We start from the raw sequence: 15895 nt of genomic DNA, 5'->3' as shown, positions 1-15895 counted from the left end.
ATTTTGTTTGTCATTACATAGCAGACGTGTTGAAACTTTACATTTCAACAGCACTGTAGTTAAAGGTCCAGTGTGTTGGATTTTGGAGGGATATATTGGCAGAAATGGAATAAAATGAGTATAATTTCTTTAGTGCACAGTCAACTGAAAATAAGAACCTTAGAATAGAATAGAATAAGAAGAGGAGCCTAAAGGCCAAAACACACCGGCGGCGTACGACGCACATCAAAACAGCCGCCCCCATTATTTTCTATTTACAAACCCACACCTTACACACACTTTACGCTATTGTCCTATTTTTCCAGCGTCACCGCCCTTGAAAAAGCACTATTTTGTACTTCCCAGCCTAGCGGACTGGAGTGTGCAATAGAAATCCGGTTGACGCCCCGCAGCGCGACGCTTTTTGTGTGTGTTGGGGGCGGCACTTGACTCGCGTCAATGACGCCGCCATCATATGACGCCGCCGGTGTGTTTTGGCCTTAGGAAGAAATAAGAACTCCTTACCTTAGAATGAGCCGTTTATATCTACATAGGGAGCAGGTCCTTGTTTTGGAGATTGCCATGCTGCACCGCCCTGTTTCTACAGTAGCCCACAACAGACAAACCAAACACTGGCACCAGAAAGGGCCATTTGCATTTACACTTTTTTGTGTCTGCATCTGCTGTTAGAAGCCTATTTGCAATGAGCAGCATTCAAGTTTATAGTGATCCAATTTGGTTATGTGAGGAGAAGTAATTGTTATGAGAACTGAATAACAGGAAACAGCAGCTTACGTGATGGGAGGTAACTACAGTACCTAAAAATGCTTGTTTGTCAGCCACTATAAATTGTCATGATGTACCATTTCTTTGGCTTTCTCGCTAGTAAACCCTCAAATATCCAATCCCATGTGTTTTGAGTTGTCTCTCTCTCTTTTGAATTTGTAACGTGAAACTCCTTTATTCAGTGTTTTTACCAGTTTAAATCGCAGGGTCCATTTAATTTTAAGAGGAGGAGACCTCTGTGCATAATTCAGCTCATGGTAAAAATACATTTTAAACAATGAACACTGAAGGAATTCTAACCAGGAAAGGTTTTAGCTGGTTGCAACCTGGATGCCACCCAATCCCCCTAAATCTTACACACCCCACCTTTACCAAGGCACCAAAACCACTTGGGAATAGGAAAACATAGAAAGGATAATGTTTTGATTTAAAACACAGTTCTGGGAACACAATCCCCTGTGGCGATATGCAGCTAAAAAAGACACCCAGGTTTGCTGCCACCAACACAGGTGGAAATGCCGCGTTAAATAACAGCCAATGTTTGTTTGTTTGGTCTAGAACAGTGGTCTGCAGCTTGGCAACTTTCTCGCCTAAGTGACATGCCATCCACCATCCCCTTCACCGCCAGAAGACAAAGTCAGCATATAGTCTGCGTCACTTAAGAAATGTTAATATGATATGTCTGAAATGTGCAAATGTAATGTATTCATGATTTGCAGGAACTTAAAATGCAAACATTTTCCTCTGGCAACTGGCTTTTGCGTAAAACTTGAGCTCCACTTAGACTGGATTTACTTCTCTAGGGCAAGTGGGAAGATTTTAACAATACCTGCACTGTTCAGTGATTTATATCCTGTCTGGATGCTGGGTTGTTTTCCACACCCAACTCAGCAATATTTACAACTACAATTACCTGCAGTTTTTCACTAAACTCGCTGGTCCTTCTGTAAATTAAATTCCACCCAGAGCAACATCCTTGTATTTTAAAGCGGATCTCTGAGATTTTTCACTGGAAGAGCTGTTGTCCTCCTACTCTAGTGTTTTTTTTTTTTGTTTGTTTGTTTTGAAAATGGAGTAATTCAAAAATGTTTTGTTTTTTTGTTTTGCTAATCTGAATGCAGCAAGTCTACACTGACAAGTATTAGCATTCGTTTTGCAATGCACCCATGGATGTACAGACAACTATCACTGGATAACTGTGATACTGGAGAAAACTACAAGTTCTGAAGCGCCTTTTTTTCTATGATTTCTAAGTGGATTTATGAATGAGATGGACATTGAGTTATGACTGAGAAGGAGCACGATTTTACTCAAATTCACGTCATGCAGTATATTTGCTTCCCTTTCTACTCTACTTTTGGCTTTTTCCCACTCAATATCCATGTCTATTACATACATTAAGGAATATTGGACTTTATAGAGACCAGATTAGAAACTACATTGCTCTGATATAATATTCCCTTCATAAATGGGTCCACTCAAGAGTTTTTTTTTATGATAACATTTGTTCTTTTGAATGTTTCTGACTGAATGCATTCCTCACTGTCACATGTAGTGTTTAACATCCCAAAATGTGAAAAATGTTTGAAATGGGCAAGAAAATGGAGAAACCTATTAATACCAGTTTACTCTGTACAGTGTGATTTGTCCATAACCAGACTCCTGTAATACTGTATGATTACCATTACCATCCTTGAGTAGGATGTAGCAAGCCAGATGATTTTTGATTTTTCTGACCATGATCCTGTGCTGCTTACACCTCTGCACTTGCTCTATTCTGTCAAACTGCATATATACTGAGATTTGTATATTTGGGACAATTTATATGCTGAAATAAATTAGTAAACAAGACAGTGTTTCATCTGTGTGCTGCTTTGTTTGTTGTTCTGCTTAGAGGACAAAGCAATAAAATGAGGATTTCATTTAGAGGCTTATCTGATACAACACACCCAATCTTGATTTAAAGGTGCTGATGGTGCACCAGTGACATACAATGCTTAGGGGTAGCAGCAGTGACAGACATTATCTTGTAGTTGCCTTCAAGTCAAAGCCACAGCCTGCTGCAACGTTGTTGTTCGAATGCTGCTTTAAATTAAGAGTTTAAATATTGATCCCACAACCCTATCACCAGAAAAATGTTGGCAGTGTATATTTCTGCAAACCAGCAACAGCACCACAGCATCTGCATCTCCAGTGGTGATTGATTGATTCCTGATTTCTGATCAGCTTGCTGTAAGACTAAAATACATCTGCCAGTTGGTGGTTATAACAACCCAGTGGCTAGAAAAAATGTTGGCACTGCAGGATTCTGCAAACCATGGGTATGTTACATCACATCTGCATGTTATTGTAGCCAACGTGTTGACTTTATACTTTATTTCTCAGTAACACTGTGATGAAGGTGTGGTTAGGTAAAGGCACAAGAACCTGAAAAAGCAGGGATGAGTCAGTGAAAAACGCCCAGGTTTTGTGGTTTAAACACTGCTGGAAACGCCATGATGTGCCACTTAAAACGCCACTGGGAAATACTGTGATGTTCCCATGTTCAGTTTCAAAATTATGCTGGAAAATGCTGCGAAGTGTTGCTAAAAGCTCCCAAGTTGGGTGGTACAAAAGCCACTGGAAAAGCAGGAACAGGTCAGTGAAAAGCCCCCATGTCTAGTGGCTTAAACTTGCATTATGTTGATAAGAAATGCTCAGCTTTGGTGGTTCTAACACCGCTGGGAAACACAGAAATGTTGATTTAAAAAAAAAAAAAAAAAACAGGTTCAGAGCTGCAAATGCTGCTGCCCAAAGTGCTGCTAAAAAACTCCAAAGTTTGGTGGCAAGAAAGCAGCTGGGAAAGCAGGGACAGGTACAGTAAGTGAAAAAAAAAAAAAACAGGGTTGGTGGCTCAAACGCTGCTGGGACAATCTGTAACATCCCACTAAAAGCACCCAGGTTTGATGCCACAAATCCTGGTGGAAATGCCAATAAGCGTCACTACTGGAAAAAAATAAAATTGGGGCTGATTGTTTTTGTTAGTCTCAAACAGTGGTCTTCAGTGGTCTGCAGCTTGGCAAGCAAGGTGTCCCTTCAGCCACCATCCCTTTCATCTCTCAATGACAACGTCACTTACACTTTAGACATGCTGATATGTATGAAACATACAAATGTAGTGTACCCGTGGTTGTAGAAACATCATTAAAAAGACATCAAATAGCTGAGTGTCAATTATCTATCAATAACTACTAGAACTAAGGGCTTTACACCCAGGTTTGCTTTTATATCAACCCAGTCTCACTGTCAAAACAACACATAAGAAATCTGGGCACAGTCATTTGTTGTTTGCTAAAAGTGGTTTAATCAGGGGTGGCTTAATTAAAGAGATGCATAAATGATGATATGAAAATACTGACATAATAGGAAAGTTGAATAAAATGAAGAGTTGTGATAGCATGAGCTGTACAGAAGTATCCCCATGATGGAGTCTAGATAATAGTGGTGGTGGTGGTGAAAAGCTATGGCTAAAGATCTAATCTGATGAGATGTGGAGCGGGACTTGTGATGAGCTTGCTGGAAAGACCAGCTGGGAAGGCTGGTTGTGAACGACTGGAGGTGAATGGGGTGGAGGAGGGTTGCATCGATCTGAGAGTCTGAAATGGCAGCTGATAACAGCAGAGAAAGGAACATTTTTAAACTTTGACAGCAGCATGATGATTAGTGGCAAAATCTGATTGGTTTAACTGAAAGAGCGAACGCCCTCAGTCAGCTGATTAAGTCAGAAGCTCGAACAGAGGCAAAAAGAGAGATGGGGAGCATGGAAATAATAAATAGAATAAGCATGAAGATAGTCAGACTTTCTGATTGAAATGCTAAGCTTCATTTCCAGTACCTAACATCCCCAAAACCACAAATAGTCTAATTAACATCTCTAAGATAAGCTAATACATCTTGACACCAGCTCTGTACTTGACACACAGACATGAGATTGATATCAGTCCTCTCATCTCACTTACACAAAGAAAGCAAATAAGTGTATGTTGAAGTGTTGAAGTGTTCCGGATTAAAGTGTGACAGTGTATCTATCCTGCTGGGAGCTAAGTACAAATGGGGAAGCCTCTCCGTCAACTGAGAGTATTTGAAATAATATACAGTTCAATTTACCAACAACACATAGTGAGATATCCCAGAAGAACTGGCTCTGTCTTTGTCTGTCTGTGTTTACGCACTGGAAGTTGCTGTCTCAGGAGATGTGCATTGCTCTATCCGACGTTTACACAGTTACAACATTTGTTTGGTCTTTTAGCTGTAGCACAAAAGAAAATGAGAATTGTGTAACAATATGTAGCAACAGATCAGTTTGGACTCTATGGGGGGAAAGATCTGATTATTAACAGCATTAGTCTAATCTCATCAGTTAATGGCCAGTTTAACATCTGACCAAAGGACAGCAGTCACAAACATCAGCACATTTATTGTGATGTTGAATAATATGCATTGTCCTTGTAGAAATACATAAAGAAATTAGAGAGCATGGAGTGAACCAGTCACATAGCTGAGTGTCAAGTTCACTAACAAACTTCAGGATGATGTTCAAAGTTCATTCCTGACTTTGGAAACATCCGTTAAGACACCCAACGTCACCAAAGTAAATGGGAATTTGAGAATCTATAGTTCAGTGACATCTGACCAAACTCATTCTGCTGATGAAGACCATGTAATTTGACTTGAAGCTTCAGAACAGCTATTTAATAGACATTATGGTGATATTGTTTTCTTCAAGATGTCTGGACAGAATTCATACTGACAGACACTGATAACTGCCGACAAGCAAATTGCTTGGAGTCAAATTCCATGTCACCAAACAAACCCAGCCCATAATCTTGATTTTGAATCCAACTGCACGCTTCAAAAAGGAAGTGTGGAATGCTCCAAAGTTCATACAGGTGTGCTTTTGTTAGGGAACAGAAAAGTTCAAAATAGAAGGAACCAGGGACTCTCCTGGCAAAAAGTTAAAAGCCTTTAATCGGATGGCTTTAATGTGTGCTTAGTGCACTTTAAAGAAGGCTGTTTGTGCTGCTATGCATACATTGTATCGCAATTTTATCTCAACATGTACCAGCATTATTTATGTATTTAGTATTTCACTATGAAGTAGACATCTGTTTACCATTTTGCCAGAGGAGTGCCTCATTCCTTTCTTCTTTTTTGAACAAATTACATGCTTACTGTAATTACCACTTGAGTAAAATATATGTTTAGATATTAGTTAGTAAGAGTATTTACATAAGTAGCGGCTGGTTAGGAACTGAGCAGGACCATTATGTATGTGGGAGACTGTTTCTTGGCAGCGTGTAGTGACTTCCTGGAGTCACTGCTGGTTGCCTGGAAGCTTCAAGGTGACTGCTCCCAATTTTTTTTGCATATAACTCCCAATAAAACCACTTTTTGTTTTTGCACTTTGGTTTTTGTACAGGTACAAAACAGATGTGATATAGTGTTAATCATAGACTGTATAAAATAATGGACATACCGTCACCCATTGTTTGGTATTTTGGCTGTCGCAGTCCTGGCTTTTTGGAGCCAAAAGTGACCGTATTTGAATGAGAGGGTGGAGCTTTGGAGGAGCGAGGGGTGGATCTGAATCATGGACAGTGGTGACACCTAGCAGACAAGCTTTCACCCAAAGTGGCTCCACCCTTAATTATACGTTACTTTAAGCCCTGATAATGAACCTAAAACAGTAAAATAAAACAGATATTTAATGTAAAAACATGATGCAAGAGCAAAACTTAACTCCAAACCACAGAGATATAGTCAAAAGCTACAAAAGGACTGAGAGCTAAACATACAGGAGCTTTTAAAAATGCCTTTCTGTCTGGTTTCCTGCAGACAGAGGTGAGCAGGGTCGTTTCAGAAGGGGGTCATCAGAGATGGGTTGTGGTTGGCAAGACATCACTGCTACCCACTTGATGTGCAAGTGGCCCAGCTTTTGGACCTACTCTGAAGAGGGTCCATCTCTGACGCAGCTTGGTGTGGCATGGCACATCTAAACTGATCATGGGAATGCAAACCAGTGCGGCATGGCTTGACTTGGCATGGCCAAATGTGATAGTTGAAAAAGCCCTGAAAATACATGGACTAAAAATATTTCAGTTAGGAGAGACACGTTTTTATAGTAAAAGAATATTGATTAACATGTGCACATAAGAATGCAAAATGTGAAAAGTCTTTGGTGATTAGACCCTGTAGAGATGGTATGATTTATGGAGGGTGATGAATCCATAGTCGAATAGGGAACATTGGTCATTAATGGAGGCTGTCTGATTTGAAGTATGTATAAATTATGCAGTATTCCTTTTTTATTTATTTTACTTATTATAATTATTATTTATTTATTTATTTATTTATTTTTTGCAATAATGTTAAAATTTCGTTAATTATTGTTTACATGATTGCTTATTCTTAGTGTGCATGTTAATTAACTATTGTGGAGGGAGCCAAAGACGTGCCAGTGGCTGCTTCTGTATTACTGTGCATATGATAAATGACAACGTGGCAGGCAGATGGAGGTAGCATGACACTGCAGTAGAGGCTGCGAGACTTATCATTTGGGTAATATGAAGTCAAGCAGAGAGAACTAACCGAGAAATTCCCCCTCCGATGCCGCGTGAGATATACAGGCCGTGCTGCGAGGGGATAATGGCAGTAAGAAATATGCAAAATGAAAGGGAAACGTCAATTTTATTACATTTTATTTATTTATTTATTAGAGAAATAAGAAAACAACTTGCCGCTATTACAGTATTATGGTGATTGTTTTCCAATTGAAACGAGGGGTGATCGGAGAATTAAATAAATCACTTTACAGTAATGGTGCAGTGAAAATGTTTGTCTGCAGCACTGAATGGATTAGAAGGCAGATCATATGAGACACACTTAACATAAAAAGTAAAGGCGGCTGATGACCGGATAGCTTGAACCACCGGCTGTGGAGTGGAGGCCAGCTGCATGTGGAGGCCTGCGGTGATGAGGACGCTGACGATGCAGAGGTTGAGGCATATCCAGGGACTGAAGCAAGGTGTGCGTGGAAAGCTTGGCCAGAGTAGCCGGGGACTGCACATGGCAATCTGGCTGTAAGTATGCAAAGTGTCCCAAAGAAACAGCTCATGTTACGTGTAGTTTGGGCCCATATCTTGAATCTGTACATGTCACTGAGATCGAGACTGAAGATGCAAATGGAGAATGGCGTTGCGCGTTGACAATACTGACTTATAACAGCAATATTTCCTGAATGGGAGGATGTGATGAGTGAGAGATGATTCTGCTCCTGCTGAGGAATCGTGCATCGGCTTGTTACAATCAACAAGAGACTGAAAGAAAAAGGTAAGGTGAGCGATTCTGCCTAAAATGACGGCTGACAACAGCAGAAGAGAGAGCAGATTTTAAATTTTGCAGTGGAATTCTGATTGGCTGAGAGAGATCGTGGCAAAGTTTGATTGGATAACTAGAAGAGTGAACACCCATAGTCAGCTGATTAGAGGAAACAGTGGGAGTGGGATGGAGAGAGTTGTGAATGAATGAGCACAAAGAAAATCTTCCTGATTGAACTTACGCTGAGCTTCATAATATAAGTGTGGATAAGAGGCTCAACTGCGCTGATGACTTCAGATCCTGCAGATTTAAGAGTTTCTGTCCCTCAGCAGAGTTAACATCTGCTTGGCCACGGAGGCCAGTGAGCGCAGGCACTGATTAATGCACGCAGACATGCAGTGTTGAGACAGTGATGAGCACTCTAAACAGACAGAACTTTCCAGCTGAGTCAATAATGTAGGTGCCCTAAGGCCATGACAGACTACAGCTACTCTTTAATGTGAGTCCCAAGGTAAAGAAAACAAATGAAACATTAAATTGAAATCTCAAACAATCAATACTGCAATAAAGGTAGCTGATTTGGTTCTGCTCTAATGTGTGCTCTATTTATCAGCATAACACATTGTTTTTCATAGTCTTTTTTTATTTATAATCATCACTAGAGGACAATCACAATAACCCCAAAACCTCAACCCCGCCCTTTCCCTTTTAAAACAGCAAAAAAGAACAAGAACAAGCATTACAAAATCCATCCTAGGAAGAAAATCAACAGCTGAAAGGAAAACTGAAAAAAAATGTACAAGACATCCAGGTCAAATCAATCCATCCCCATAGACTAAACTATCTATGAGATCTGACATCTCAAAAATATATTTATGTACACACTCTGCTGTATTGTACTGTACAAAATGTGACAACACTTGACACATTCCCTGTAGACATGCAAACACCTTACTGACACTGTAAAATTGTCCATCTTAGTACACCCATTTTCATTAATATCCACCGCAGTTAAGTATTCTTTTCTTGAAATAAGAGAATGTCCATAAATTGGGGGAACTGTCTCTTGACTTCAAGAAAACTCTTGGATGAGGTGGAGCCACACTGAAAAATCATCTCACACCTTTTCAGAGATTTTAAGAAAACAAGATTAAATGACATATTAAGATGGAGAAGTTGCAGTGTGGCCTGAAACTGAAATTACCGTATGGCCAATATCCATTATCTTCATATAGAACTCTTAACCATGACCATACAGCTGACATGGTGTTGTAACTGATACTAAACTGACTGCAACGCTGTGTCTCGAGGACCTGAGTTGACATAGGTTAACATGACACTGCTAATGAATGACTACGATTGCCAGCAAGTAATATTACAGTATGTTGAACCTCATAAGGCATTGTACATGTCTACACAAGACCCCTGTACAATAAAGTGTGACCTATAAAGACTGTTTTCATTTAGGGTGGGCGATGGCGGAGGGTTTCTGCAGGAAGTAGCACTTATTCAGGATCGGCTCTGTTGTAGTGAAGTTGCGTGACTAAACATTTTTGCAGACGACTGGAGCATTTCCTTGTGCAACAATACAACAACCAAAGGAGTGAGATCAAAAGTGTACATCTGTGTTCTTTTCTTCCCAAGTGCTACCACAAAGGAGACTAACATGGCAGAATGAGTGAAGCCGCGAGGGAAAAAAGAACCATGCACTTGTGGATGACTGCAGCCCAGAGAGCCTGCAAAAGATGGAGGCGGTCTTCCGTGCGCTTTGCCAAGAAACGGAGCGTCCCAAAACTGATATGACTTTATGCTAGAGGGCAGTTCCCGCCTCAAGTCCTGGCAATGCAAGCGTCACTGTCCTGTCCTTCAGTTATCATTTCAACACATTTATACACCGGCATACATACTCCAGTATACTGGAGTGCTCTCACACACACACACACACACACACACACACACACGCACACGTACACGTACACGCACGCACGCACACACGCACACACACACACACGCACACACAGAGCATTATCAGCTCTAACCCAGTGTCCATGTCCGGCTAAACACTTGGTCCAAACGTGAAAGGCCTTGACGGATTTTAGCAAAATTCTTTAAGCTCTGCCAAAGGTCTGACCCTCAAAGCCTCCAGCCTATTCCTCCTCCTCCTCTTCATCATCAGGCAGCGGTAGTAACTCCTCCTTCAGACACTCCCTGTAGAAGCTGGTCAGTGTTGCGTAGAGGTGCTGGCGACTCTGCTGAGACAGGAAATGGCCCTCATCTGGGTAGATCTGTTGGTTGGAACGGAAGTAAATTAGTGGACAGAGGTTTGGGATGCAAGACTGAGTAAGGGGTGTACACTGCTGCTGTCTGCCACAGTGTATTTTCTGATTGTACTACTAGGGGCGATCATCTTCTTCACTTATTGATTATTATTAACTCTCACAGCAGCCAGAGTCCACACAAGATATTAACTGCTGGTTGTATGCCTCCACAAACAAGTCTTGCAGATACAGTTTACATCCACGTCTGTCCAGACTCATATGTGACCTTAAATTGACAATGCCTCAAATACTAATACTGCTACAAAGAAGCTACAAATTCTAAAACATAGATGCTTCATACACATAATCAACCCTGCAGCACAGAACATCTATACAGTCAGCACCGTTTCAAGGTGGGTGTGGGCGCCCAAGTTTAATGTCGCCAATTCAGTATCTGAATGAATGGCGTTGAATAATGGCCAGAAAAGGATTCTTTGCAGAACATAATGCCGTCATAGTGAAGTTGACCTTTCACCTTTTGGATATAAAATATCATCACAATGTCATCACCAAAACCATGTTTTTCGAGGTCACACCGACCTTGTCCTTTGAATTTTAACCACTAAATTTTAATCAGGTCATCCTTGAGTCCAAGTGGATGTCACAGTGAGCTTGCCCTTTGACCACCAACATGTAATCTGTTTATTGCTGACTCAAAGTGGACGTTTGTGCCAAAGCAAGGAAATTCCCCCAAGGTGTTCTTGAGACACATTCACAAGAATGAGACAGACAAGATCATACTGACCTTGATCTTTGACCACTTGATCTTTGACATGGTCGTATAGTGGGAAGGTGTTAGGGCAGAGAGTGCAAGAGTAGGGTGTATATTTTTTGCGTTTTTCAGACTTTTGCCTACATCAGCTTTGCACGGTTGCACGGTTAACTGTCTCATTATCCCTCCTATATCTAAATTAACTTTGATGACTTCAAGAAAAAAGCAACCTCTTTTTCCCCTCGTGTTTAGTAATTAAAAGTTTTCAAGTATTTTTTTTGAAGCAGCAGAAACTATACTGATACAATAGGTCTGTAGCTGCTTACATCCAGTGGTGTAGTGGTAGTCGATGAGGTGGGTCTATTACAAGGTAGACGGGTAGGTTACCAAGTAGGAAGTGGGTATACTCTCCTATATATTCCAATGTTTTTTTGGCAGTTAGATAGGCATGCTGTAAACACCCAGAAAAAGAGGTGGGTATACCTTGTATACCTGCATATACCCTCCACTACACCCCTGCTTACACCCTGTCTCTTACAGTTATAATATTTCAGAACATTGGGAAATGTACTCTCCTCCAGTGACTTATGTATGATGTTAGTATTGAAGTTGTTAAATTGTCTTTGTAGTTTTTCAGGGAAACACTCCAACTGTCTTTGCTTTTGAATTTGGTAAGTAATTTTACTTGCCTCCTACCTCCTCTGTTTCATGCAGTTGAATCATTATTTAAAACCATTCTTTAAAATAGATGTAGAATTAGATGCAACCATTAGGCTCTCACTCTGAAGGATCCCATTTAACTTAAGTTCTTGTGCCTGTTTAATGGTGTCAAGAAAGTAAGTTTCTTTAACCTTCCTTAACTGCATAGAAACTTTGTTTCTGAGACCCTGATATACCAGCCCATCAGTTTCCAAACCTGAATTCAATATATTTTCTCCAAGGGTGCATCTCTTGTCTTCATTGGATGTCAGAGGATGCCATTCAGCCAAGGTAAAGTCTGCTTTCTGTTGTACTTCTGGAGCATAACTGTTGTAAATGTAGATATGAGCCCAGAGGTCCCAGAGTTATTTGACATGATTTGCAGTCTGAAACATCAATGTGATCTCATCCCTACTCAAATCTACTTGGTTAGGATTGGGATAAGATTGTGGTCACATGCCAAATCAGATGACAATATAACGGTGACTTTTAGTTTCACACAAGACACAATCACCGGTCTCCTGTGCTTGATGTACCCATACACCTCCCCTTCCGCCTGGTTCACATGACACGATATCAGCCTGATTATAGCCCGACGCAGTGATATACGGTGTCGGCGTGTCGTATGTGTTAATCCATCATTTCATTTCATGTAGTGTGCCATAGTAGACGACCAGCGATACCACGTCAACAGAAAGTCTAGCATGTTTGATTTTCTTATTGTCGTTCATGACTTCTCTCATCACAGCCGTCACTCTGACCAATTGGAACACAGAGTAATCTGCTGCTGTAGACAACTGTATGACAACAACACCCCAGCGTTTTTAATATTTCCTCTAGGGATGTTACCACACAGAGTAAAGGGGGAAATGATGGTGTGAAACAGCAGAGGCTTTTTAACAACCTGGTGAGTACTGCCATTAGCATCAAGCTAGCAAAGAATGTTATTTCTTTATAATGGAGACGGACATAAAGTAAGAAAATTAAAAAATGGCGGGGCTTTTACTCACCACAACTGCAGAGGCTACCAGCTTCATTTCAAACAGACTACATTAGAAATGATCCAGTTTGTTTGGCCCATCCACCGCCTCCCTCAAAACCAGCGAACGTAGTATGAAGAGAATCCACCTAGGGTGGGATTCTCTTCATACTACGTTTGCTGGGTCTAATGCAGTCACTAAAGGGTGCCTCTGTGGGTTAGTATGTGATGCCGAGGGCCACTGACCAAGCGTTGGTATTTGAGGAGTAGGGAATGATTTGGGGTTGTCTATGTCCCCATGTTTGCTGTCTGTGTCTACTTTGATGAAAACAAAAAATCCATAAAAAACTAATTTTTGTCGTAATAAAATCTCTCACACAACATTATGTCAAGAGAATGACATAAAAGAATTGCACTGCTCATTGTAAATTATTTTGACAATGTTTCCTTTAAAAAAATCTGAAGGATTAAAAAGGTGGTATATTTGGTACATTGCATGTTTGCTTAAAGGGACATTTTAGTTACTTTGCACTCACCACTTGCATTGTAGATATTAAGAGAAATGAGGGGCTCCTACAGCTTTCCAAATACACATGATTTTATATAAATCACTATCAATAAATAATCCATCATGCTGCCATGTCTCACCTCCACTATGTTGCCTCTATTTAGATAATGAAATCCAAACAATTAACTGACTTCTCTAGATGTACCTTACTCTACGACTATAAAAAAACTACATGTGATCTTACAAACTCTGCATCCAAGTTTCTCTACAGTCTATGATTACTTAAGTTGTTACAGAAAAGCACAACCCATCTGAATCCCCAGCAGCAGTGTTTGCACATTTTATTTGGCAGGTCTGAGTGTTTGGGCTGACTCAATACATGTTGATACTAAGGCAATTCTAAATGTATTATTTACATTGTTTTGTGTGTGTTGCATTATATAAAATGTTTATTTCCATCAATATTTTTAATGCAGAATAGAGGATGTGCCTCTGTGTTTTTCTTTTTCTTTTTTTTTTTGCAATACACACCTGCATTGAGTAGTTTGCTCCAACTTTCACAAGGTTCTTGACGAGCTCAGCAGTATGCTGAAAGTGGATGTTGGCTGGGAATAAAGAAATGAAGCATGTCAGCAAGATTCAGACTGAATCCTAACTGGGGAAAAAGAAGAGACAATCAGATTCTGGCAGGATGGAAATACCTCAACAAATATAACATGCATGGTTCATCTGTGGATGTTTTGCTCTGGAAATCCCAGCATCAATTTAGATATCCCACTTTTCCTTTTATCTTTTGATTAAAAACCATTTGCCTCATTACGTTGCAGGATTGCATGCTTCTTTGTGCTCAGCAGTGATGCACCACAGATACAGTATTTTCATTCTATCACAATTTATTTTCTCTTACCATCTGCTGTGCCGTGCACCAGCATCAGTGTCTGCTCCTTAAGTGCTTGAACATTCTGCAGCACACTGGAAAACTGTGAGAAAATCAGAAATAGTGGAGAGATAATAAATAGATAGATATGCAAACTGGCATGGTGGAAAGCAATAAAAAGAAAGAAGTATGATCAAATGAAAGCCATTGTGGTAAATTGCATTACACCCTGATTACATGCACACACAGACACTCAATTTAATTTGATATTTTCAAGTGATAAACAATCTCCCATTGACAGTGTTCTCAATGCTTGGAGTATTATAGTTTGTGTGCAAATTTTGAGGAAAAAAGGTGTAAAAGATGGCTGCAGATAGGAAATGCAAAGCCACAGCATACTGAAAGCAATGAATTACTTGTTTGGGACAGATTTGTTTGGCTGTTTACAATCTGCTTGCAAATAGCACTTTTGTTCTCCCCCACTGCCTCGTTCCTATCGCTGTGGAAAACACTTCTGATAGCTAAACACCTCATCTGTGCGGGAGTCCTGAGAGAGCCAGGCAACTCTTTGCAGCAGCTCATGAAAAAAAAAAAAAAAAAAAAAAAAAAAAACCTCCGGCATGTGATCTGACACACTGGCGCACACGGTTACCAAAGAGATGAGTGACAAAAATCCTACGGAGCATGAAAAAAACACAAGAAAAGGTGAAGCATCGCTGCCTCTGACTTTGATAGCAGCGTTCAGTAACTGTGGGAGCTTAACTGTAGGTGTGTCAGTGATGTTTCGGCAAGCCGCTTTCAAAGATCAACGGCAAACAAGTGAGGGGAGGTAGTAAACACGCACCTGATATCTGCTGTCATCCCGTAATGGCATGCCGAGGTATCTCTCAGAGAACGCTGATGCTGTGCAAATGAGAAGTGATACATTCTTTAACAGTGCTGCCGGTAGACAGTGCTTCAGCTGCAGCTAAGTACCTAAATAAAGTGGAGTTCCTGTCATCCTTAGACCAAATGAAATGCTTCCAGCGAGGAGGAAATAACACCTTGTGTAGGTGTAAGGGCCCTCTGTGTCATCTTTAGACTAAAGATTGCTCTTTACCCTGGTCTTCACATGAGGTGTTTTATTGCTAAAAGCTAAGATACATCTCACTATTTTGTCAGATGTAAGCAGGTTCTGAAGAGGCTAAAGCACAAAAAATCATTGTCCATTTTTATATTTGATCATTTTACTTGACTTGCCAGATGCCAAATATGAGGAAAGAAATTCATCATGATGTAAGATTTGTGGAGGAATTGTGTACTCACCATAGAGTTTCCAGTCTGTCACTGGTGACATTGCACACGCACATTTGAATAGGCTGTCAGTAGACTTGAGCATCATTAATGTGATGTACGCTCCATAACCCTGAACAGACAGACATAAACATTCATGCAACTTTGATGCTAAATCCTTAAAGCCACAAAAATCACTTGAAAAATAACTAAATGACACTGTATGTAACAGTAGAGCTTCTATATAGCCCCATTTTCACCAAGCACTCTGGTACGGTACAGTTCAGTTTAGAATGCATTTTTTTCCATTTCCATTGTGAAAGTTGTGGATGGTACCAATAGAACCATTCCCTACTCTCCGCCCATTTTTGGTTACCCCTATACTTTTGGTCACCTAACACACAGATCC

At 40.4% G+C, this 15895-nt stretch overlaps 2 protein-coding genes across 3 annotated transcripts in view; one reads left to right on the top strand and one right to left on the bottom strand.

The window, feature by feature from the left end:
• Positions 1-884, top strand: part of LOC117251243 (inactive dipeptidyl peptidase 10-like) — a 252023-nt gene extending 251139 nt beyond the window's left edge. The window contains exon 26 of the mRNA XM_033617351.2: positions 1-884. This exon is cut by the window's left edge and continues 845 nt beyond it. The gene's annotated coding sequence lies outside the window, so the exon portion shown is untranslated.
• A 7862-nt stretch (positions 885-8746) lies between these two features.
• Positions 8747-15895, bottom strand: part of dpp10 (dipeptidyl peptidase like 10) — a 336082-nt gene continuing 328933 nt past the window's right edge. For both annotated transcript variants that reach the window (XM_033617236.2, XM_033617237.2), the window contains exons 22-26: positions 15520-15619; positions 15059-15117; positions 14245-14317; positions 13869-13942; positions 8747-10406 (exon numbers count right to left, since the gene is read on the bottom strand). In XM_033617236.2, the coding sequence (XP_033473127.2) occupies positions 10269-10406; positions 13869-13942; positions 14245-14317; positions 15059-15117; positions 15520-15619 (444 nt within the window). In that variant the 3' untranslated portion in view covers positions 8747-10268. The remainder of the gene's footprint in view (positions 10407-13868; positions 13943-14244; positions 14318-15058; positions 15118-15519; positions 15620-15895) is intronic.

The sequence above is a fragment of the Epinephelus lanceolatus genome, chromosome 14, assembly GCF_041903045.1.
Source record: "Epinephelus lanceolatus isolate andai-2023 chromosome 14, ASM4190304v1, whole genome shotgun sequence".
NCBI classification, from domain to species: Eukaryota; Metazoa; Chordata; class Actinopteri; order Perciformes; family Serranidae; genus Epinephelus; species Epinephelus lanceolatus.
This window is presented reverse-complemented; position numbering and strand designations above follow the sequence as displayed.